Source organism: Mustela lutreola, chromosome 1, assembly GCF_030435805.1.
Source record: "Mustela lutreola isolate mMusLut2 chromosome 1, mMusLut2.pri, whole genome shotgun sequence".
NCBI classification, from domain to species: domain Eukaryota; kingdom Metazoa; phylum Chordata; class Mammalia; order Carnivora; family Mustelidae; genus Mustela; species Mustela lutreola.
Genome location: NC_081290.1, coordinates 5997997 through 6023087, shown reverse-complemented (window position 1 = coordinate 6023087; position 25091 = coordinate 5997997). Strand labels below are relative to the sequence as shown.

The following is a 25091-nucleotide window of genomic DNA, read 5'->3' as shown; positions in this document are numbered from 1 at the left end:
GCAACCCCACAGTAACCCCAATTATCTGCTCTCAGAACTTGACTGGGGAGCTCAGAGGTGGGTGACTCGGTGTCATCCATAGTTGCTGCCCTTTCTGCTCACCTGTGCCGCCCACTCCCAGCTTCTCTCTCCCCTTTCCTGTCCCGCATGGTAGGTCTCTCTGGCGGGCTTGCCTCCCTACCCTCTAGGCTTCACCAATTCCTTAAAAATGAATGACTGATGAGAATCATACTTAACATTTATTGAGCTCTACTATGGGCTGGGTATATTAGCTCATTTTTAATCTTACAAAAACCCTACAAATAGGTTCTGTGATAATCTGCCTTTTTCAGATGAGGAAGTTCAGAATGGTGAAGAAACTTAATGCTGGTTTTTAGCTTTTGGATTTTAGGTATCAGCAATAGAATCCAGGTTTGTCTGAGAGCAGAGCTGATAAACTTTAGCTACATTTTGGCTCTCTGTATCCCTAGCATTTTATAAAGAGATATTTCAGTTTTTCTCATTTTTCTTGGCCTCTAGCAACACAGGCATTAGTCTCTGACTACAGCTTCCTTCATTTCAAGAAGCAGTTGCTGACAGTTAAAAATCTTGTGAGTCCGTATCATCCCTTGCTTTACACAGATTATTTTCCCATCGCCCCAGCTTCTCTTCAGAAAAAACACACATATTTGGGGAAATGATTCTCTCTCTTGGCAAGTCTTCCATACTCTCTTACAGATTTTTTAAGTTGCTTCAGATTAAAATGAGGTTAATACAACCTCTTTGATTAATGTCTATCTTTTACAAAGATAAAGCCTTAGGGAGGAGAAGTAACTTACACAGGGTCATAGAGCAAGTTAGTAAAGTCAGGGTGAGAACCCATGTCTGACACATGGGCTAGTATTATTCTGAAATACTTAACACTTGAAATTTTACTGTTATCAGGGGAATTTATGTAACATAAGCTAATAAATTTTTTTCATGGAAAAGAAATCGGTGGGTGTACTTACAGCTTTACCAGGGGTGTATCAAAGTGTTAATCCCATACATGTGTTAATAAACTGTAGAGATTTCCCCTAGTCTTAGAGTTCAGAAGTTTTCAGCATGAAATTCCTAATAGCTCACCTCACTTTTTTTGCCAGAAATAAGGCACAGTCACTCTCTCCAGACTCAGACCTTCTATAGTAGTGGAATCCTTCTCACCAAATTTATTCTTCAGCAGGGCCGTTGGAGGACACCCACTTTTCCCCTTTGGCTTTGTCAACGCTTTGTGTTAAAAGGGCAGGATATTTAAAAGTTGAAGTCACTGACTTGCAAAATGAAAAACGATTTTCAAAAGCATGTTGCTGTTTATACCGCCTCACTGAGAGCAGTGTTAACACTGAGGTAGCTGCTCAGTGTTTTAAATTAAAAGAATGTTAATTTACCCAGCATCGGGATATGACAGAGGACTTCAAAATCCCCAGAAAGCTTTTTCTATGTATATCCACACCCAGTCTCTTGGGAGGTGGGAAGGAATTACTGTTCCCATTTTTATATATAGATAAACAGAGGCAACTGTGGCATAAAATGTCACCCTGTAGGGAATCTAGGTGAAGGATAGGTGGGAATTTCCCCCAGTTTTACTGGGATCTGATTGTGAAAGAATGATGTGTAAGTTTCAGCTGTACAATATGTAGATCTGTTACATTTATAACGGGCGCCATGATTCCCTCCAAAGTATGAGGACCACGCCCTCCTGTCACATGGTTATTCTTTTTTGTGGCAAGAACACGTGAGATCTACTCTCTTCGCCACACTCCGGCGTATGACCCAGTATCATTAGTCGTGATCCCATGCTGTCCATGGGACCCCCATCTTATAACTCTTGTAACTTGAAGTTTGGAGTCTTTGACCAAATCTCCCACTGCCCAGCCCCTCTTCACCAACACCATAGTCTGTCATTCTGAGTTTGTCTTCTTTATTTTAGATCCCACACAGAAGTGAGATCATAGGATATTTATCTTTCCCTGTCTGCCTAAGTCACTTAGCATTATACCCTCAGGGTCCATCTCCAAGTGGTTGCAAATGGCAGGATCTCCTTTTTTGTCGTGGCTGAATAATAGTCCTGTGTGTGTGTGTGTGTGTGTGTGTGTGCGCGCGCGCGCGTGCACACACCACATCTTCTTTGTCCATTCATCAGCTGATAGACATTTAGGTTCTTTCCAGATCTTGGCTCTTGTGAGTAATGCTGCAGTGAATATGGGAGAGCAGATATATCTACCAGAGCCCGATTCAGTTTCTTTGGATATATATACCCAGTAGTGGGGTTGCTGGATCATATGGTAGTTCTATTTTTAATTTTTTAAAGGAACTTTCATACGGTTTCTGTAGTGACTGTACCAGTTTGCATTCACACCAAGAGCATACTAGGGTTTATATAGGAATTCTTTATACTAAGTTTGCAACATTTTTAGGGAAGTTTGAAATGATGTCAAATGAAAATAAAAATATTAATAAAGCAGAGAATAGCAATGGTTAGTAAAAGAAATAAGCAGTAAGATCTGCTTCCCAATATTTATCTAATTATTTTTGATCTCTGAGGATACAGCCGTCTCTGCTTTTAAGTCTATAAATCCCATCAGTGAAGAAACTGTCTGAGAATGCTCCAATATTGAGAGAGGTCCCTTTCCCGTTTCTCCGCAGGCGCAGTGACCCTGCAGGCCGACCTCACTCTTGGCATTTAACCAAATTTGGCGAGAACCAACCAGATGCCAGCATGATGCAGATAACTCGGGGCACGATCGGCACTCCTTGGCCCCAGAGATACCATTCCAGGTAAGTGGCCCCAGCTGGGACTTGGGGCTTTTCTTCTTTTTGAGATCTTGTTCCCAAAAAAGGACACTTGCTTCTGTTTCGAGAATGTTTTCTTAGACTCACCTCGAGTCCTAAGCCTCTCTACCCGCCTCCTTCCTCATCCTCTTAAAACTCCTACTGTATACCAGTATCTTCATATCCTGCGCTAGACCGACACAGACTCTTGTCTGAGTCAAGTTCAGGGTCTGCCCATTCTCAGACGTTTCTCAGTTACACAGGGGAACACTGCTAGAAAAGCTGACAAGTTTTTCCCCTCGGGGCTTACTGTCCTTCTGGGCAGCTATGTATCTGCTTTTTATTGGATGATCTTATTTGCGTATTTGAACTTGCCCCTCGCTTTTACCCTTCTGCTAGGCCGGTCCTCCAACTTAGCTCCAACCCCAAATTCACACATGTGGGCCTTCCCAGTGTGCACATTGTCATGTGGCAGGACACGCCTCCATCGACACCTGTAAAACAGACCCCATCGTGTTAACCCCATTGTACAGAACAGGAAATCGAAGCTCGGAGAGACTAATTTGTCCAAGGTCACACAACCGATCAGGACCTGAGTCCAGACTCAGGTCCAAGTCAGGGGTCAGAGCCATGGCATGTAACTACTAGTTATACTTCCTCTGTTTCCCTAACCATTTCATCAGTCAAGGTTCAGTCAGAAAAAGGCAAGGCCGCCGCCAGTGTCCTGGGAAAAGGGACTGACAGTCATAATCAGACCTGACAGCGCTGAGTGGCACTAGGGAGACGGAAGCCAAACTTGGCCACCAGACATATGAAAGTACTCAGTCAGGACCCCCTAAGTTTACTACAAATTCAGAATCTATGCGAGTTAGAATCCACTTTCTGATGCGAGGCAGTTAGACTGTGTCGCTTCGGGTTTTTTGGAAGTCCTTATAGAAAGGTGATGGCAGGAAGTGCAGGGCCAAGGGTTGTGGGTCCTGCATGCAAATGAGAAGCAAGTGCTGATGGGTCAGGTGGGGGAGGGGCAGGACTTCTGGAAGGATTACTTAACTAACTGATGGTGCCTCCACATCTGGCCAGGCCAGGATTCAGAACCCTGAACACTCACGTCCGGTCAAATCAAGGGCCAATTCCTAGACTTGTCTCTGATGGACGTGGCTCCCGACACATCGGGATGGGCTTCAGGCCACCGCCAAGAATTTCCTGGTGACCCTCCGTGTTCCAGACACCCCTCTCCCTTGCCCATATCCCTTCTAAGAACCCTGAAAGGATGTATTCTCACCATCTGAGCTCAGAGAACAGCAACCCCCAGCTGGGCACCCCTGCACCCAGGCACAGCGCTTTTGCTCTCTGGGCCTTGGGATGATGAGATGTAGAGGGCCTCATGGTGCGAAGGGAAGAAAGCACAGTGAGAAGGCGCTTGGGCTTGGATCCCAACTGCACCACCTGCTAGCTGAGCTTGATCAAGTCATTTCTCCTCTTGATCTAGTTTCTCTTGCCTGTAGGATGAAATTAACAGAATGTATCCCGTTGGGTCGTAGTGAGGATTAAGCAAAACACGTAACACGTTCAGTGCGGTTCCTGGAACATGATAAGCACTCAGTAATTCCCACAATTCCAATAATGGGGCTGAAGACTTACAGAGGCACGGTGAAACCTGAAAGTAAATTCCAAGGCTAACGGAATAAACCAGCATGCCCAGAAAATGCCATTGTGTATTCGCAGACCTAAAGAGTGGGACCCTGTAGACCCTCCCAACGCCTCGCCTTCCCGGGAGGCCCCAAATCTGGCCATACTGTAACCCGAAACACACGGGCAGAGTTAGGACGACTGCAGTCGGTGCTCAGAAAAGCTGGCTACGGTGTGAGCTCCGAGAGAGTTGGGCCCCGGAAGTGTGGGGCTCTGAAGGCTGCGTGTCTGCACCTCCCGTGTGCTCCTCCCCGTCCCCACCTCCACGGGGCTTTAGGCAGCAGGGTCTATCACTGTGCCTTCTAATGCAAGCTTCGGGACAGATCCCCCGACCGTCTGCACAAAGGAGTGTGGGGCACGAGGACAGAGGTGAGCTCGCATTACCCACCGCGCTACAGACCTGGGGATTCTCTTCTGCAGCACAGGTCACGCTGCAGTCTGTTCGGGCCACAGCTCTGGCGTGCGGTGCTGGCAGACGCTTCACCCCAATCTGTGCTCTGCTCAGAGGGCCTGGCATTGGCGGCTGTCGGTGGAGATGCACTCCAGGCGCCTTTCCAAGGAGTACAGTGACATCCAGTGGTCTGGTGTGCCAAACCGGCTGGGTGGCATCTGTCGGACGGCCGTCCTTTAGCTCTAGAAGCACCATCTCCGCTCCGAGCTTACGGATCTGTTTCTCATTGAGAAGCAGGAGCGTCAGAGAGCTTAGGGGAGAGGGAAGCACCAGACAAGGGATTTTAACCGCCTGCAAGCTGGTTTAGGTCTGGATTTCACTGAACCTGTATTTCAGCGGCTTGCTGTCAGACCTGGCTCACGGTCTCTCCGCCGTCCTGCAGAACTCTCACACAGTGGTCCTCGGTGTTAAAGTCCTTCAGACGAAATCTGGAAAAGCTAAGTAATCCAGGCCCCTCCAGGGAGGCTGAAATAACAGTATCAAAATGCTGAAGACTCAGTACTACCTCTCGGGTGATTTCTGGCTCCTGGGGGTATAATACTGAACAAGACATAAAAAGCCCCCACCCTGTAATATTTGCTGACCTCGGTCTGTTCCACACATTAATCATCCACTAGATGCTTCTTGGAAAAAGTTCCTGGGACCAAATTAACTTAGAAAACACTATTTTCCTTTTGAAACATCATATGAACAATAGTTTATTAAAGACTTAGAAGTCTTATAGCAAATAGAATTTATTCATTTAGCCCGGCATTTTCCAAACACCGGATCATCTCAGCAATTCACGTTCTAGGAGTGCACTTTAGAAAACGTTTTCATACACTTGTTTGTGCTCTTTGCTGAGTTTTAAGTATTTAGAAAATACACATAAACACACAAAAGAAAGAGTAATATTACAAGAATTATAAGTAATATTATAAAGAATTCGTGGATCGACCACAGAAGCAACAGCCTGTCGTATTTGCTTCAGCTCTTAAGCGTTACAGACACAACTGAAGTCTCTCATATAATGAAAGGGACGGCGAGTGATGGCAGTGGTGGTGAGTGCTGTGGAGGCAAGAAGCAGAGTAACCGGGGCAAGCATGGTGGGGGGCTCTTTAGAAGCTCCTTCATTCCAGGAAGTCTTCTCTCAAGGAGAGACTTCAGCAAAGTAGAAGTGAGCTGGGTAAAGAGCATACCGTGTGGTGGCAACAGGGCATGCAAAGGCCCTGAGACACTGGAAAATCTTTCATGGGTTTGTCACAGGAAGGAGGCCCTTACACTGGAGGGCAGTGAGCTAGAGGAGACCAGGAGAAGTGAGCCTGGGGGCTGGCCAGACCACGATCAGGAGCCCGTCACACTTTCCTTGATAGTAAGGCCATCTCTGTGTGGGCTGGGATCGTCGCAGGGACCGAAGACCACATCCCAAGTTCTTCTTCCTCACTCATTCCAAGTGCCATCTTGGAAACAGGAGCGGCAAAGATAATCAAAATGGCGACTTCCAGGAAGTGGTGCGAGAATTCACCCCACTCAGTCCTACTCCTCACTCAGGTCAGGAGCGGGGATCCCAGGGGACTGAGCCCCCCCCCCTCCGAGTACCATCCTCCCATGGTACGTTCCACTGAAGGTCGGTGGGTTAGTTTTCCTTTAGCCACAGGATGGAACCTGCGGAACCCTTGTTCTGCCCAAAGACGTTACACCAGTGAGTTCGTGTTTCTAGAATCATCTACCTTTGGGGATGTTAGTGATAACACTTCTTCCCACTCAGTAGTGAGTTTCAGTTACTCTGTCTGTTTGCTTTGACTTTTTCTGTCCCTAAGTAGATTTGACTTATCCTTTCCAGTGAATGATTCGGCTCAAATTCTCAGCCGCTGGGAGGGGGTTAAGGAGTGCCTACCGCCGGCATGGAACTGGCGAGCGGAACAGCCGTGATGGGATACACAGCTTCCATTTCCACTGGAAGCATCTGAGTCTCCTGTTAGAGGAGATAATAAGAAGTGTAAGTGGGTCGTACAAGGTTATCCTCACTGAGCTGTCATGGGCGTTTTTAACACAGTCTCTTCGTTTGAAGGGGGACTGGGAAGGGCGGGGAAGGGGGTAGAATCTGGCAGTGACATATGCCACACCACTGAGTGCCAGGACTGCTGTGTCCAAGCTGGCTGCTCCTTCCTTTCTCCTTTGAATTTATACCTGTCCCTCCCGAAGCAGGATGCGCCATTCAGTAAATAGACGTCGTCTAAAAAAAGAAGAATTACATTCTTGAGGTGAAATGCTGACAGTGTAGGCTTCCTTGAATTCCAGTGCCAGTTTTGAGGTAGAATATGGTCCTTCCAGTCTCCTGTCATAGACCCTGGATTTGCGCCAACCATAAATCATTATCCTATACTTAGACAATAAGGTACCATATAAACTTAAATAAGGTCTAGAAATATAATAACAGCCATGTGAGTTTTAATAGTGTCTAAATGCGTTTTCATTTAAAATACGAAAACTTAGGCATCTGGGTGGCTCAGTGGGTTAATAAGCCTCTGCCGTTGGCTCAGGTCATGATCCCAGGGTCCTGGGATTGAGCCCCGCATCGGGCTCTCTGCTCAGTAGGGAGCCTGCTTCCTCCTCTCTCTCTACCTGCCTCTCTGCCTACTTGTAATCTCTGTCAAATAAATTAAACATATATATATTTAAAATAAAATAAAATACTCCTTTAAAAAATAAAAATACAAAAACTTAGCAAAAAGTTTTAGTGTTTACCCTTTTGTAGAGAATGCTGAGTCACAAACCTTTGAACAGTTTTGAGATTGTTTGATTTTGAACCACTTGTTCCTTTCTATACGCCCTCACTCACCCCACATGCTGGGTGAAATATGTTTTAACGTTTGTAATTGAAGGTAATTATAAGTAATTTTGTTTTGAGGCAACTCTCTGGGGTATGTCGTGTCAAGATAGTCATTCCCCTTCCCCTAGCAGGCTCTGAAAATCACATAGAGGACTTTGTAAGGAGAAGGTCTTACCTTTCTAAGTGTTTGTTTTTTTTTTAAGATTTATTTATTTGACAGAGATCACAAGTAGGCAGAGAGAGAGAGGGAGAGAGAGAGGAGGAAGCAGACTCCCCGCTGAGCAGCGAGCCGATGTGGGGATGGACCCCAGGACCCTGGGATCATGACCTGAGCCGAAGGCAGAGGCTTTAACCCACTGAGCCACCTGGGTGTCTTTTTTTTTTTTTTTTTTTTAAGATTTTATTTATTTATTTGTCAAAGTGGTTGAAGGAGGCTTTGCTCAGGCTTTGGGAAGTCATCCAAAGGTGACGGGACTCCTATAATTAAGACTTTCTTATAAAGCTTCCCCCTCCTGTCAGCCTTCTCGGACCTTGTCATTTCTCTGAATTTCTCTCATTCAGCTTTGTGTTTAGCTTTCTCACTGTAAACAAATTGTCTCTAGTAGTTGAGATTCCAGGAAGATTGCCAGGTTATAGCTCTTCAATTCCATAAAAAGGAAAGATACTAACTAAAAACATGCACACGTGCGCGCGGTTCACGTGCCTGGTCTCTTACCAAGCTCTTCCCCTTCTTCCCACAAATAGCCCAAGAGACACAAAGCGGCGGCCTCTCCCACTCCGCCGCTTCCTCTCTTCTTTCCTCCCCCACCTCCCATTTCTTGGCACACCGAATGTCACTGGCGGCATGTAGCAAATCACATCAATGTGTTGCCTGTACCCAAAGGCCACGCGACTTCCTCTGTGCCCCCCGCCCCGCCCCTTGCAAGTCGGGGTGATTAATTCGAGGCACATGGGTTACAGTGTTGAGCAATTACTCCAAGTGACAACACACACGGAGGCCGAGCAAGGCCCAAATATGGCCCTTTTCACCCACCCTTCCAAAACCCAAACATCTTGCCCAAGAGTACATTTATAAGCTGGGTCCTGTGCCTGTGCGCCTCCCAGATGGTGCTGACTGCTTGTGTCCCTTTCTTCCAGCTCTTCTACCAGTGACCTCTCCAACTTTGACCATGCTTATCTGAGGCCAAGCCCTGACCACTGCAGCTCCCAGGGGAGCATGGAGAGCCTGGAGCCCGGCGGGGGCTACCCACCCTGCCACCTTCTTTCCCCTGCCAAGTCCACTAGCAGCATCGACCAGCTCGGCCACCTCCACAGCAAGAGAGACTCGGCGTACAGCTCCTTCTCCACCAGTTCGAGCCTCCTGGAGTACCCGCCTGCTGGCCTCCCAGGCCGGGAGCGGTCGGGCTCCGTGGACGCCACTGCTGCTCGCGGTGCCCTCCTGGAAGGGATGCGGCAGGCGGACGTCCGCTATGTCAAGACGGTCTACGACCCCCGGAGGGGGGTGTCGGCTGAGTACGAGGTGAACTCTTCAGCCCTGCTTCTCCAAGGTAGGGAGGCACGGGCATCTGCAGACGGTCGGGGCTGCGATAAATGGCATCACGTTCCCCGGGGCAAGGGAGCGGCCCCCTCTTCCTGGAGCCAGCCAGGCCCCAGCGCCCCGGAGACGGCCACTGCCAACCTGCCTCCTAAGGTGGGCGCACCCCTGCCCCCGGCTCGCAGCGACAGTTACGCAGCCTTTCGGCAGCGAGAACGGCCCAGCTCTTGGTCCAGCCTTGATCAGAAGCGGTTCTGCCGGCCCCAGGGAAGCCCCGCGGGCCCCCCGAAGTCCCCCTTCCTGGAGGAGCAGCTGTGTCCCGTGCCAGAGCGGAGTCCGGAGAGCAGCCCCCCCGCGCAGCCCAAGCACAGTTACCCCCCGAAGGCGCAGCCCGGCCAGCCTCTGCTGCCCACCGGCGTCTACCCCGTGCCTTCTCCGGAGCCGCACTTCGCCCAGGTACCGCGGCCCTCGGTCAGCAGCGGCGGCTCCCTCTACCCGGCACTGGCCAAGGAGAGCGGGTGCGCGGCTCCTTCCGGGGCCTGTGACAGGATGGCCCCCCTCGACCAGAACGGGAACCACGACGCGTCTAACAGGCCTGGGTTTGCCTTCTACCAGCCTCTAGAACACGATTTCGTGCCCCCGGTAGAGAGGAAACCTGAAACTTCCACCAAATATGTCCCCTACAAAGCACACTTCCCTTCGGTACCTGAAAACGAGGAGGAGGTCACCCCGGAGAGGCCGGTCACTCCTCTCGGAGGCGACAGCCCGCATCCCGGCGAGAGAAGGAGCGCTCACAGCAGCAAACCGTCTTCTAATTTCCACAGCCTCAGATGCCCTCAGGCCTGGCACGTGGGTGAAGACCAGAGACCTGCCCGGCCCCCAGAGCCCTGGGAGGCTGATCTCCATGAAGACCACAGCGCCAGCCTGCCGCGGGGGCTGGAGAGGGACAGCCTCGGCCCGAGCCCGTCCAGCAGCTTTGGCAGGACCCAGTCAGCCTTTTCCTCTCTCCAGAACATTCCTGAGAGTCTAAGAAGGCAAAGCAGCTTGGAGCTAGGACGGGGAGCCCGGGAGGGCTACCTGGAGGGCTGGTCTACCTCTGTACTCAACAGCAAGGCAGAAGACTCCGGAAGGAGAGCTGTTCCTGAGCACACGAGCCACCTGGACAGGCCGGTGTCCTACCCAAGGCCCGAGGCCAGACCCAGTGCGGTGGCCTCTTTCCCGGGCGCAGACCCGAGCTGTGAGGACCCGCCCTCCCCGCCTCACCTGCAGCCCGGCGGTCTGGGCAGGCGGCTCAGCTCCGGCGGCACCTGCGCCCCGCAGGGCTCTCAGCACGGGAGAGCCCCCTGCTCGGTGCTCGAGAAGGTTTCCCAGATCGAGCGGCGCGAGCACGGCGGCCCGAGGGTCCCCGGCGCCAGCGGCTCTGGCTACGGCCACAGCAGGACGCTTGCGACTCCGAATTCTCTGGGGCAGGACTTTGAGGAGCCGAAAGGCCGCGTCCGTCCGTCTGACTCCGCCGACCCCACGGGCAACGGGGAGCAGCACTCCAAGCCCCACGAGCCGAAGCCGGGCGAGGCCTCGGGGCAGCCGCAGGGGCAGCCGCGGCGGAGGGGCGCGGAGGGCGGCCGCGGTCCCCGGCCCGCAGGCGGCGAGCCCCCGCGCCGGGACCCCGCCCTGCCCCGCAGCCAGAGCACCTGTCAGCTTCGCAGCGAGGCGGGGAGGGAGCCCGGCTGGCCCGAGCCGAGGCCCGGCAGCCCCGAGTGGCCGGCGCCCGACGCCCCCTTCAGCCGCGCCTACCGGAACAGCATCAAGGACGCGCAGTGCCGGGTCCTGGGGGCCACCTCGTTCCGGCGCCGCGACCTCGAGCTGGGGACCCCCGCCGCGTCGAGACCCTGGCGCCCGCGGCCCGCCTCGGCGCACGTGGGGCTGCGGAGCCCGGAGGCGGCGGCCTCCCCGCACACCCCTCGGGAGCGGCACAGCGTGACCCCGGCCGAGGGCGACCCCGCCCGCCCCGCCGCCCTCGCCGCCCGGAGGGGGCCGCGCCGGCGCCTGACGGCGGAGCAGAAGAAGCGCTCGTACTCGGAGCCCGAGAAGATGAACGAGGTGGGCGTCGCGGAGGAGGCGGCGCCGGCGCGGCTGAGCCCTCGGCGGCCGGGGCTGCGCCTCCCCGAGAGCTCCGTGGCCGACCGGCGCCGCGTGTTCGAGCGCGACGGCAGGGCCTGCTCCGCGCTCTGCCTGTCGGGCCCCGAGCTGAGGCAGTTCCAGCAGAGCGCCCTGGCCGACTACGTGCAGCGCAAGACCGGCCAGCGGCCCCCCTGCGCCGCGGGCTGCGGCCTCCAGGAGCCGGGGCCGCCGCGGGAGCGCACCCAGGGCGCCCACGCGCAGCCCGGCCTCGCCCCGGCCACCAGCCTCTGCTCGCTGCGGGAGCCCCCGCCGCAGCCCCGCAGGGAGGCCGCCCCCCTGCCGGCCACGGCGCCCGGGGCCGCGGGGGACACCGCGCGGGGCCCCCGAGACCGCAGCGGCTCCTTCGCTGGGGGCCGCCTCCCGGGGGAACGGCGACGCGGGGACCAGGCCCCGAGGGAGCAGCTCGGCGGAGCCAGTCACTGTGGACCGAAGGGCGCCCAGAGGGTGGACAGGACCCCTGGGGAGCCCTTTTTGTGGGGAGCCGCGGCCAAGCGGGCTGGGAAGTCCATGTCCGCAGAGGACCTGCTGGAGCGCTCCGACAGCCTGGCCGTGCCCGTCCACGTGAGATCGCGGTCCTCTCCCACCGCGGACCAGCGCCAGGTACGTGCGGCCTCCGTGGGGGTCCCCGCTCCCCCCACCTCTCCCCGCTTTAACCTTCTGGCCACAGACAAAAGGGTAGCATTTGTTTCCTTGGAGTGATGTCTTTCTCCATGCCCTGATACCCTTAGGGAGATACAGACCCATACATACATAGAGTCGTGAAGATCTCTTGTATAGATCCATGTATCTTACATAGAGACACACGTACATATAGAAGCCCGTGTGTGTACGCGTGTCCACTTCATATCAGGGAGTTACCCGCCTCTCAGTGCAAGAATGCATGGTTAGGAAAATTAGGGATTACCTTTTTTGCTGGTTCGGCTTTTTTACATTCATCGAATAGACATGGCATCTCAATATTTTTAAGATTTTAGCTTTGCATCCTCTGTTTCCAGCTTTTGCATTTGCAAAACATGAGTTATTGGCTCTAATACTTACTGGCTATGGAACCCCTGGCCGGCAGCTCAGTCTGCTTCACGTTTGTTATCTGACTAACCCTCACAGTCCAGGTCGTCTGTTGCCCACATTAAACCTAGGTCTCCCCGACTCCCATCTGAATTCTTGGAATAACCATTTTGGTGAGATAGGAGAATCACAGACTCAAATTCTCACATAAAAGGATTTTTTTAAAAAAAGATTTTATTTATTTATTTGACAGACAGAGATCACAAGAAGGCAGAGAGGCAGGCAGAGAGAGGAGGAAGCAGGCTCCCCGATGAGCAGAGAGCCCGATGTGGGGCTTGATCCCAGGACCCTGGGATCACCGACCCAAGCCGAAGGCAGAGGCTCTAACCCACTGAGCCACCCAGGCGCCCCACATAAAAGGATTTTCTAATAAAGATTTTGAACTATTCGAAGGTTATGGGGTGCTTTCCGCTGGAGAGTTCAGCAAAGCTAGCAGTAGAACCTGAGCACTGTCAGGACTTGAGTCATTGCCCTAATTCGTAGTCCGTCCAGTGCACTGCAGGTCACGGGAGCTGTAAGGTTCCCTGCCCACCTCAGAAGGTATTAGGAATCCACATCCAGGTTAGCGCAGGGACCACACTCCACTGTCACGTCTCCCGTTCTGTGTCCCCCAGCAGAGCAGTCAGTCATTTAGCAAGCATGTGTAGAGCGTGTGCGGTATGAAAAGCCCTGTCCTGCACGGCTGGGGGAACCACAGAAGGACGTAAGGCTCACACCTTTCCGGGGTCCACAACCGAGGGAGGAAGATGAGGAACTTCTATATAAATGACTCAGGACCAGCGAGTGCTTTGGAGCAGTGAGAGATAATGCGCTCTGGGAGGGGAGACGGATTAATTCTAACTGAGGGGAACTAAGGGCTTCTCTTGAAGGAGATGGTATTTGAACCAGGCTGTGAAGGATGGGCAAGATGTGGACAAAAGATTGGGGGTTGTGTGTGGGAGGTATTAGTTGGTAGAAACAGATTCCAAGAAGGAAAGATTCAGACATGATGACCTGAGACCTTTTTTGCTGCGCTGCTTCTGAAACAAAATACTGTACCCATCTAGATATGTTCTGTTCCAAAATATCCAGAAATATTTTCTCCCCAGTATAAATGCACAAAAAACTGTATGGAAGCCATCCTCCATAAGCTTTCTTTCTTTCTTTCTTTCTTTTTTTTTTAAGATTTTATTTATTTATTTGACAGAGATCACAGGTAGGTAGACAGGCTGGCAGAGAGAGAGAGAGAAGCAGGCTTCCTGCTGAGCAGAGAGCCCGATGTGGGACTCGATCCCAGGACCCTGAGATCATGGCCTGAGCCGAAGGCAGCGGCTTAACCCACTGAGCCACCCAGGTGCCCCTCCATAAGCTTTCATTAACCATCTTGCTCCCCAGAGAATGAAGCACAAAGCTAGTTTCTGCTCCGCATCCCACCACCTAAAATTCCGAAAACCCATGTCAGCTGGTTTGATGGCACTTCAGTAGCATAACAACCCAAACATTTTCTCAATTTTTCTTCCCAGGCTCTCTAAAGAAAATAGAAATGTTTAGGTGAAAACTAAATCATCTTTTGCTATTTATTTCTTACTCTATTTCATTATTCTTCCTTCAGGAATTAGTTGGATGGCTGGGACTGTTCCTCCACTTTCTTCCCAAATATGTCTCAAGTCTAGTAAACTAAGAAATAAACCTAAAACATAGGTGGTGTAGAGAAATGATGAACTTCCTCCAACTCCCAGCTGAATGTGTCCTTTTTTTTTTTTAGGTTTTTTTTTTTTTCTTTAATTTACTTGACAGAGACAGCGAGATCACAAGTAGGCAGAGAAGCAAGCAGAGGAGGAGGGGGAAGCGGGCTCCCCGCTGAGCAGAGAGCCCGATGTGGGGCTCGATCCCAGGACCCTGAGATCATGACCTGAGCCGAAGGCAGAGGCTTAACCCTCTGAGCCACCCAGGTGCCCCTGAATGTGTCCTTTGAAAACCTTTTTTAGAGAAATACAGAACCTTATTTACGTCCTCTTCAATAAAGAGAGTGCGATACTAAATGCTTAATTTGGGGACTTTGAAGCCAGAAGGGGAAGATATTTCAAAATGAAATACTTTACCTGTGCTGCTTTGCTTCTCCAAACTCTGAAAACAGATGACCAGCGCCCAGATTGTAACTGTGCCAGCGCCCAGATTGTAACTGTGCCAGGACTCTCGAGTTTCCTTCTCCCATTCTCCCGCCCAGCAACCAGACTTTGCCTGCCCTGAGACCTGGGCCACGGCAAGGTCTTCTCCATGCCTCTGCATACAGCCATCCTATTTGTAGAACTAGTTAAAAATAAAAATAAAAGAGAATAAAACTAGGCTCTACAATTACTGTGGATATTATTTCAGGATATTGTTTTTCTATGTGCATGAATTCAAGACTTTACCATTATTATTAAGCTTTAATGAAGGTAGTCAATAAGAATTTGTCTCACCCCAGCTTTAGAGAACTCCGCAGAAACTAGTTGCCTACGAAGTTAAAGCAAAATATGGAGCCTTGTTCTGCGGCTGGCTTATTCCATGGCACAAATGCCCGTCGCTCCTGCCAGCCAGATGCTATTAGAGCAGGATGTTATAAGCTTTTGACAAAGATTCATTTCCTTTTCAGAAGTCCATTAATGAGATAGTTTCTGCCGCCAAAACAAGTTTAGCATGGAAGTCAGCTCCTTGTTGATACAAACTGATCATTCCTGCCCCTGGACTACCACAGAAGGCTGCCCCTACTTGGAACCCGAGACCTGCTGAGACCCTCCGCAGGCCTGGGCCTCCCCTTGGCCACCGATGGTCCTCTCTGAAACACGCAGCCTCTTACCACTTCTCCGTTAATTCTTCTTCATTTGAAAAGCGTAATTGTAGAACTAATGGATATTATTGATAGAGCTGAAGGACACATCAAATGCTTGCCAACTTTCTGCTTTCTATAAAACTTCGGAAAACTTAACGTTTTTTTAAAATGGGTGGGCCCCGCACAACTGCCAGATAATACCCAAATATGTCTGCTTTGGAGATGGAAATTCACACCTTTTCATTGCATAAATTTAGAATCCAGCAAAGGCTATAAAAAGAAGCCTTTGGAGAAAGAAGATTCCTGGCTGGGAGTTGTTTTTTCCAGATGCTGAGTCAGAGGTTTCCCTAGCTCTCACTGTTATTTACGGGGCCCTCAGTTCCTGATATATAAGATATTCACCATGTGATAGTATGCCAGTCGTTTAATTGCTGAGGAAATTGCTTAGTTCATCCCACGTGTTGGATGTACGTCCAATTCTGTAGAACGCTGCTTGGAAATCATTCTAGCACCCCTCAGGAAGCAGCCATTCAAACTGTGCATAAACAGAATCACCTTTCCATGAAATGTGAAGTTACAAATAGCTAATAATAATAGTAAATGTTTACTAAGTACGTATCAGTCATGTTCTTCATGTTTTATAAGCAGAAAAATAATCCTCACATATATGCAAAGAAGGAGATACTGTTGTCTCTGTGTTTCAGTTGAAGGATCCGAGACACAGAAAGGGTGAGAAATTTGCCCAATGTAGTGGGAATGAGGTTTTTGACCCCCTGCTGTCTGACTCCAGATTCTGCGAGTCCCTACACCATGCTCCCTCCTTGAATAAAAAAAGACTGGGTATAGGAAGTGGCAGAGTTAAATATCTATCTGAAAACTTCAAGCCAATGAATTGATTTCATTTTAACATTTCTTGATTACTGTCATTCCCATTTAAATAAAATTTTAAGATTTCTCAAATGGATTCCTAATTCATTTTAGCAGATACTTGGAAACTGATATCCACAGTAGGCGAATACTACTGTCTTCCTATTTCCCTGGCCACGGAGATAGCAAGATATCTAACTCCGAACCCGAAGCGAGAGTAAGCATCGGGATTCGACAGACTTCAGGTTTATGATAAAGTCTTAAGTTTGCTATGCCTAATGAAGTCTAAGAACAGGGGTATTTTTAAATCAGTCACCAGAAGTCAGATAACTGACAAAAACAAACAGACATTTACCCAAGTGTCTATTGGAATAACTCTAACCCTCATATTTCTCCCATCGCCATTGCTGTAAGTACTTTATTTTCTATAAACTGGTAAGAAGTGTAAAGTCTTCTTTGGCAATTAATTTATGCCCAAATCAGCGCAAGTAAATGTGGCACAAATTGATTTCCTTGGGCTTATACTATATTAGACTTCTGTGCAAATGATACTGTAATCGATAGATTTAGAGAGGTCTCTTAATGGCCTATTAGTGCGTCTGACCTGTGCACACCCATGTATCAACTTAAGATTGATATTCTGAGGGTCAACTCATGTGACTGCAGAAGTTAAACTCATTCTCATACTGAAATTCAAAGGAAAAAAGAAAATGGGAAAATATATTTAATTGTTAGTGGGCAAGGAACTCAAAGGGGATCTAGAAGCATTCTCAGTTAATTGCACGTTTTTGTCAAGAGGGGGTGAACAGGGAAAGATTTTAAAGGACCGGAGGGTTTCGTGGAGAGCAGGAATCCCCAGTCCCTAGAGTGATATTTGAGCAAATTGGAGAAACATGGAACTTCTTTTTCTCAAACCATTCAAGCTGCCAGCCTCCATTCACTTGTTAAGATTCCAAGGAAAGATGTTGGGCTTGAAGCCATCGTGGTTTGAACGCTGGTTCCTCGACTCGAACTGTGGGTTACGGAGCAGCAGTTACCTGCCCTCTCCTCACTGTTGTAGACCGAATCACAGAGGGATCATTAGGTGCCCGATACAATTCCACGCACCTAGTTTGGGGATTTTCCGATACGTGGCTGGCACTCCGGAAATGGCGTGACGGATAGCTGCGATCCACGATATTTATGTGTGTGTTTTTCCTGCAGGTCTACTACCACCATCGGTGTTTTGTTGTTGTTTGTTTGTTTTGGGGGTTGTTTTTTGTTTTTTGGTTTTTTTTGCCTTTTAGTGCTTTTACCACTGACTGGGCCAAAAAAAAAAAAAAAAGGTAGAAAGTTAGTAGCCCTTTGGACAGATTAATGGTGAAGTAAGTTGCTCACACTTAAGTGTAGGGATCATATGGATTTAATTTCTGTTATTTATAAATAATTAAAAATTAAATATATTATCAGGGGCACCTGGGTGGCTCAGTGGGTTAAAGCCTCTGCCTTCGGCTCAGGTCATGATCCCAGGGTCCTGGGATCGAGCCCCGCATCGGGCTCTCTGCTCAGCAGGAAGCCTGCTTCCCTTCCTCTCTCTCTGCCTGCCTCTCTGCCTACTTGTGATCTCTGTCTGTCAAATAAATAAACAAAATATTTTTAAAAAAACCATTTTTTTAAATTAAAAAAAATTAAATGTATTATCAGTAGCAAGATCATTGTTTTCATCAGGACCTGTTCACATGGGCCAAATATTGTACTATCAAAAGCTCACCAAAAAAAAACCCCAAAAAACCTCACCTACCACCCTTTCAGGAAACCAATCTACATCCTTATTAAAAAAAAATATAAGTAATGATGACCCCTGAAAAGTTGCCAAAGTCACTGATACCTTACCCTACTTGTGGGTGAAATTTTTTTTTTCCCTGAAAAGAAAATACTTAAACCTGATTACAAGCCAGATTCATATCTCTTCTCTCATTATAACTGAAAACATTTGAGATTTTTGCTAAATTCAATAAACTATCCTTGTATTGTCATCTCCCATGTTTCCCTATCGCTGTTTCAAAAGTATGGTCCTTTGAAAGAATTTTCATCGCTCTATTTCGCGTGCAGGGTCATTTGAACCCTGGGGGTGACCGTCATCAGACTTCTGCTTAGAACATGTCTTTGTGAGGAGAGGCCCCTGGGGAGACAGAACAAGGCCCAAACCCTAGGCCTGCCACTTGTGGCCTTGGGAAGGGCAACGGCTTTGGGCCTGTCTCCTCCTCAGTGCCCTGGGGTTAACAGTAGTTCCTGGGGCTTTGGGGGTGAAGCGGCCAGTACGCGACAGTGCCTCGTTGGTGCCCGACACTAGTAGGCCTCTGATAAACGTTCTCTCTCCTTTCTACTGTCACCCTCTTGGTAAATTTAAACGCCTGTTTGTTGGTAGTAACGCTGTGCCTTTCTTGTGTTTCAAGGATGTGGTTTTGGGGGAAAACAACAGCTTTGGTCTCATGAAGGATCCGTGTTATTCGGCTGCCCCTGGGTCCAGGTATGTCCGTGTGTTTCGGAGGCTCTCTGCCTTGTGAATGCTGCACTTTGCTCTTTCTCTTCCGCTCTACCAGAAAGGGAAATGTGACATTACGATGTTTCACAGTATTGTGCGTTGCCTTTTCAGTTTGTCTAGGCCATAGGAAACTTTAAAATTTTTCCTTTATAGATGACTTTCTCTAAAAATGATACTTACTCGGAATAGGTTTTGAATGTGCACTTTGAGGCAGTAGCTGACGTCAAGTAAGTTTAGCCTTAGAAAGGTTCACGGAGCAAACGCTGAGGCCTCACCACTGGGGCCGTGTGGGCTCTTTTCCGGCTCTGCGCAGAGGATCAGGTGCGGTGACTGGAGCACAGGGGAAGTATGGGCGTCTCGTGAACAGCCTCACAGAGCAAGACAAACGTATCAGAAGCACAGGAGGTAAAAAATAAAGCTCCCAAATCATAATTTTCAGGCCCTTAGGAATAGGAAATAGGAAAGGTAGTTTAAAACTGCCATCAAGGGGCGCCTGGGTGGCTCAGTCGGTTAAGCGTCTACCTTCAGCTCAGGTCATGATCTCAGGGTCCTGGGATTGAGCCCCGACCGGGTTCTCTGCTCAGGGGGAGCCTGCTTCCCCCTCTCGCTCTGCCCTTCCTCTCCCACTCATGCCCTCTCACTCTTTAAAAAAAAAAAAAAAAAAAAGCAGCCCACATGGTGTCAGAAAGTGGGTACTTAGTTACCTTCTATCCTAGCAGACTATGTGCTTTTCCTCCCAGAGTTGTGCCTCAAGTAAAGAAAGTTTTCAAGGCGAGACTCAGAACTTTGGTTAGTTTCAGTGCATTGCTTAAAAGCTAGAGACAAGGGAGAACGAACAGTGACCTAGAGCACTGCCGAACGAGAATCATCTGAAGTCAAAGGTGAAACTCAACCACAAAAATCAAATACCTTAATGACGGAAAGAACTTGAGTAGACAGTTCTCCGAGATAAAAACAGCAACAACAACAACAAAACCAACTAGCCAACAAACATATACATAACAGGTTAGTCAGTAAAACAGATTCCACTTATTCCGTGCCCTATTAGAGGACGTTGAGTGTAAAAATCGCTTATATCCTTGTCTGAACAACTGGGCAGAGGTACGGCTCGTTCAACAGACATTTGCGGACAGGGTGCTTTGTATCAGGTCCCGAGGATTCCGCCATGAGTACGAGAGCAAAGTTCCCAGCACATCTCCTGCCTTTGGGTTTTCAGTTCACCCGTTTGGGAACATGCCAGGAAGGACAGAGCAGCCGGTCTTAAATACTGAGAGGTTCTCGGTGAAGAAACCACCTCTACATGAAAAGGCTACTTCAGGGGAAGGGCAGAGTCGCGTCTGAGAGAGACGGGCCCTTAACCGTCTGCAGTTGTGATACAGAAACAACATCACGAGAAGCTAATTTGGTTCTTTGCCGTCTTTCCCTTCCATATGCCGCGTTCTCCCGGCCTGGCGCGCGGGCGGGTGTATGGCAGGCCTGTGCTGGGGCTCTGCCTGGGGACTGAGCCACAGCTCCCTGAGGACTTGGATCTGTAAGATGAAAAGTTCCATCTGCTCTCCAGATTCACGGGCATCCCGAGAGCTCCAAATGCGGGATTTTCAAACGAGGGTGGGTTTGCTGGAGATCGATTTTATTAACTCCTGCGCGGCAGCAGGCGGTGCTGCAGATTTCTGTTTTGTTTTCCCTTTAGAACATAATAACAAAAGTATTAGAAATTGTTGGGGTTGTCCTCAGAGCCGAGGTGGAGGACAGGTGTCTAAATCACCATGTGCCCTATTTGCGCATTGTGGTCGATCTCTCTCTACAGAGATCATGGCTTATTAGCTCCTTGGGTGAGACTCTCCCCCTCCTTCTTACTTTCCATTCTAAAAAATGAAAACGCTCGGAGATTAAAGGAAAATGGTAAATAAAACCTCCACGTTCGGCAGCCCACGCAGATGCTTTCCCAGCAGACCTCTCCCAGGGGCAGCCCACTGGGAGAGACTAAGGCAGCACTCTTTTTCCCAAAGGAGTCCTAAAAAGGCCTGAAGAAATGTACCTGTTTGCTTTTGTATCCTGAGGCCTGCCCTGCAAAGCCACCAGTTGCGGGATCTGTGTGCTGCGGGGGGTTGGGGGGGGTGGGGAAGGGGGCAGTGAGAGAGCGAATAATGGGAAATGCCTTGTGGCCCCAGGTCGGCCATTTGACATTTTCCTGTAGGGGTTTATGCCTATCTGGCGTTTTTTTTAAAAAACTCCGTTCTTTGTACGAGCAGTCGGAGGGACAGTACGCAGCTTCTCTGGGCTCCTTTTCCCTAAACGCTTTCCCATCTCTGTCATGAACTCTGGGTTCAGTATTTGCCCCTTTCTTCTGAGCCGTAACCCTGGGTCTGTGTCCCACTCAGGAACCCTGGGTCTGTGTCCCGCTCCCTAACCCCAGTTCTGTATCCTGCTCCATAACCCTGGGTCTGTGTCCTGCTCCCTAACCCCAGGTCTATGTCCTGCTCCCCAACCCTGGGTCTGTGTCCTGCTCCCTAACCCCAGGTCTATGTCCTGCTCCCCAACCCCTGCTCCCCAACCCTGGGTCTGTGTCCTGCTCCCTAACCCCAGGTCTGTATCCCACTCGGTAACCCCAGGTCTGTGTCCTTCTCCAGGTCGCTCGGTTGCTCCGAAAGAGGCGGGGAGGACATGCCGTTGCTCAGACTCCATCCTAGCCCTCGCTGGGGTGGTCCGGGCTACAAAGCTGTTGGCGGAGCCTCTGTTCCCAGCAAGTGTCCCAGACCCCTGGACCCGCAGAGGCAGGCTAGCAGAACAACGCCTTGCCCGGGGCCGGTGCCCACAGGAGTGCCGGGGCATCTCACAGACCCCAGGGCCGCACCCCTGACCCCACTGGGCTCGGCTCTGCCGTCCCCTGTTCCCTTGAGCTCGCGGGCTGCGGCCGATGAGCCTGCTGGAAGGGACGGTCAGGCAGGGCCACAGCCTCTCCCGCCCCACACGCTGGCGGCGACCCACAGGAGCAATGGTCACAGCCCGGTGCAGCCTGCGCGTCCCAGAGGCCACGAGCCCGACAGCCCAGAGGAGGCGACCAGGAGGCGGGTCTCCCAGCCTCCGCGGCCCGCCCCGCCCCGCGTGAAGTGGGCCCCCGCGGCCCCGCAGGACGGCCTCCCCGAGGCCTCGCCGTCCCCCGAGTGTGCAAGCCCGCAGCGCCACAAAGCACAGCGGGCCCCTCCGAGCTCGGGCAGCGGCCCTGACGACACGCCGCTCGGAGCCCCGAGCACTCCGGGGAGGATCTCCCTCCGGATATCGGAGTCCGCCCTGCAGGCCGCCCCCCCACCGCGGGAGGACTACGATGACGACGTGTTTGTGAGGGACTCGGACCCCAGGGCCGCCTCCTGCCCCACGTTTGAGCTGCCCCCACCCCCGCCGCCTGCACGGAGCCAGGACACCGCAGCGGACGGCTTGGACGACTTTCCCCCACCTCCTCCCCAAGCTGTGTGCGCGGCGGCGCCGGGCAGTGAGGCTCCCACGGGGCCGCGTCCCAGGTAAGCGGGCGACTCCGTGCAGGGCGAGCCCCCGCGGAGGCCCGAAAGGGCGCGTCTGGTAAGAGATGGTCACCCTGCAGCCTCCCCAGACCCTCCTCCCGCTGGCCACAGAAGCGGCCTGGTGTGGGGACCCTATAGACTCGAGTGATGAAACCGGCAGAACGGGGTCGTGCGTGTACTTTGGCTGGTCGCTGCCTTAGTAGCCAGTTCCCAGCACGGGGACCGCCGGGACGAGAGTGAGCCCCAGCGGCCGAGGGGCGGCGTTCAGTTTCCGAGGGCGTGAGAAGTGCCAAGGGGGCGACATCTCTCTTCCCTGCTTGAGCTCCTGATCGGTTAAAGGGGCAGAGGAGGAAGACAGAGAAAACAGGAATGTCCCTTTTATTACTGATGGAGCCGACACTGGAAAATACGGCTTCTCTGTGGGTGTCCGTGGGCCTCCCCACGTCGTCGACCTAAAACAGGCTCACCTGCCCCCCCTCAGCCGTGCTAGAAACAGGCGGGGGCCGTGTGTGAGAGGGAGAGAGGGAGGCGTAGAATAGCCTAGAGGCAGCCGCACTCCAGAGAAAAAGAGATTGGGCTACAGCCAGGCTGTGCTCAGCTTTCTTTCCAGAGTCGCTCCATGTCCATTGGAGAGGACAAAGAACGGAGCTAAAGGTCAGTTATGTTCAGGGAAAATCTTGTGGAAGCCACAAGAAGGGGTGGTAGCTCTTCCAAACCAACGCTCCCTGGGACAGGCGATCTCCGAGCCCCAGAACACGTTGCCTCTAGGGCAGCTCCCTCTAGACACCCCAGGAGGATGTAGCACCACTGCCCTTTGTTCCCCGGGACCTTTCAGAAAGCTCTGGAATCTCACTGCAACATCCACCACAACTGAATTCCCACTAGGTCCCTCCCCCCTTGCAAAGTCATGCAGCTTCCCTGTGACCAGCGCTGGGCTGAGGGGGATGCCCTTTAGGACCCTACAGTTTGGGGGATGATAACCTCAGAGCATGACTACCTTGTCCTTCCATTCCTCATGTGAGAAGCAACAGCCCTGAGTCTTCCTGCCTCTCTGCTGACTCCTCTTCTACCTTCTCTTTGTAATATCCCCGGCAGCTCCAGCAAATTCGCCGAGGTGACCGTTGCCAAGGAAAGGTCCATTCCCAGTACAGTCCATTCGGCCGGCTGGCAGACACCGGCTTCCGGATCCCAAACTTCTGTCAAGGGTTCAGAGGCCAACGGGACCAACCCCCCTTCCAGCACGGGTGCTCTGCCCCAGCCTGATGGGGCTCTTGGCAAGCAGCCAAGCCCCGGGCTGCCAGCTCCCATCAACAACCCCGTCTGTGGCACTCAAGGTCTCGAAAACAATGTCAGTTCTGGCTCTCAGAAGTCCTCAGAAGACATCCGCACAGAGGCTCTGGCCAAGGAAATCGTCCACCAAGACAAATCCCTGGCAGACATTTTGGACCCAGACTCCAGAATGAAGACAACTATGGACCTAATGGAAGGTTTGTTTCCCCGAGATGTTAGCTTGCTGAAAGAGAACAGCACGAAGAGAAAGGCCACGCAGAGGACTGTCACCTGCGCGGGATACGAAAGCAAGAGGTAAGCTGGGAATGCCTGCAGAGACTGAGTTTGAGACTCCTTCCACGGGGGTGGTGGTAAGTCTAGGACAACTTACGTGATGTTTTCATGCCTCCAGAGGTTCTGACCCAAGAGTGACCCTCCATCACAGCCTTTGAATGGCTCTGAGGAGTGGGGCGTGGGACAGACCGACCATGAGTCACCAGGCACCTGCCCTACAACTAAAACAGTAGTAGTGGTGGTGACGGCCCTTCGAACCATTCGTAGTGCTCAGTTCTTCGTGTGAATCATTGTGTTGGTGTTTCGTGTGAGCAGTTTCTGATTCAGTCTTCAACAAGAACCTCCTGACGTAGCTCCTAGTTTTATCTCCCTTTTACAAGTGAGGAAACTTGGAAGCACAGAGAAATAAAGACCGCACCCCACCGAGGGCCTAGAGCACGTGAGTGGCGGCCTCTGGATTTGAACTAGGCACCATGACCGTGTCTGCTCTCTTAACGACTTTGCAGTGTCCCCAGCTTGGGGAACAAGCAACTGTCCGTTCTTGGTCAGGATCATGGTAATCGAGAGCCCCACGGGGGTCTGTGCCGAGGGCAGGGGAAGGGGTGAGCACATCTGAGACCGCCTACAGGCGGAGGTGAGACAGACTGTGGGAAGGGTGCAGCTGGGACAAAGGGGCTCGTTCACGACCCCGACAGCCACCTTCCGAAAGCCTGGATGTTCGCTTCGTCCTGAAAACCCAGGAGGACCTGAGCGTGGGCGCGCTGTTACTGCTGGGTCCGGCCGGAGCCTCTGCTCCCGCCATTACTGCGGCGCGACGCATCCCGGCGCCCCGTCACCGGTGTCTGCATTTGTCATTCTTTTGATTACTCCTGGGTTATTGCAATATTTTCTTGCATATTTGATTTCCTTCAAGGCCAACTTGGGAAAGGTTTAAAGTGGTTTTTGTTTTCTTTTTAATCTTCAATGGAAGCTATGCAGATTGAGGGACTGGAACTCCATAGTTAGTGGCTTCTAGACCAAATGAAAACAGCGTTTCATCTAAATTTGGTCTTGCCTTTCAGAAATTTCCAACTGGTCCTAACTAAATTACTAGCGAGAGTACTATGCTTTGACTTGCGGGAGGGGGAGGAAGAGTTAGGAGTCCTTACGAGCTCTCGGGTAGCTGGTTGGAGCCTCTCCTAGTCTGAGGCCTGAACTGTCCCTCTGTCCATCCGACGCTTCAGACTTGGCAGAGACTGACGGAGGTGAAGTGACTTATCCCGGGTCATGTGTTCATCAAATGCTTACTGAGTACCTCCAACGTGCC

At 51.2% G+C, this 25091-nt stretch overlaps 1 protein-coding gene across 6 annotated transcripts in view; it reads left to right on the top strand.

The window, feature by feature from the left end:
- SHROOM3 (shroom family member 3) overlaps positions 1 to 25091 on the top strand; it is a 299368-nt gene that overhangs the window by 261640 nt on the left and 12637 nt on the right. For all 6 annotated transcript variants that reach the window (XM_059158848.1, XM_059158862.1, XM_059158881.1 and 3 more), the window contains 5 exons: positions 2665 to 2796; positions 8880 to 12057; positions 18616 to 18689; positions 21335 to 22222; positions 23318 to 23806. In XM_059158848.1, coding sequence (XP_059014831.1) covers positions 2665 to 2796; positions 8880 to 12057; positions 18616 to 18689; positions 21335 to 22222; positions 23318 to 23806 — 4761 coding nt within the window. The remainder of the gene's footprint in view (positions 1 to 2664; positions 2797 to 8879; positions 12058 to 18615; positions 18690 to 21334; positions 22223 to 23317; positions 23807 to 25091) is intronic.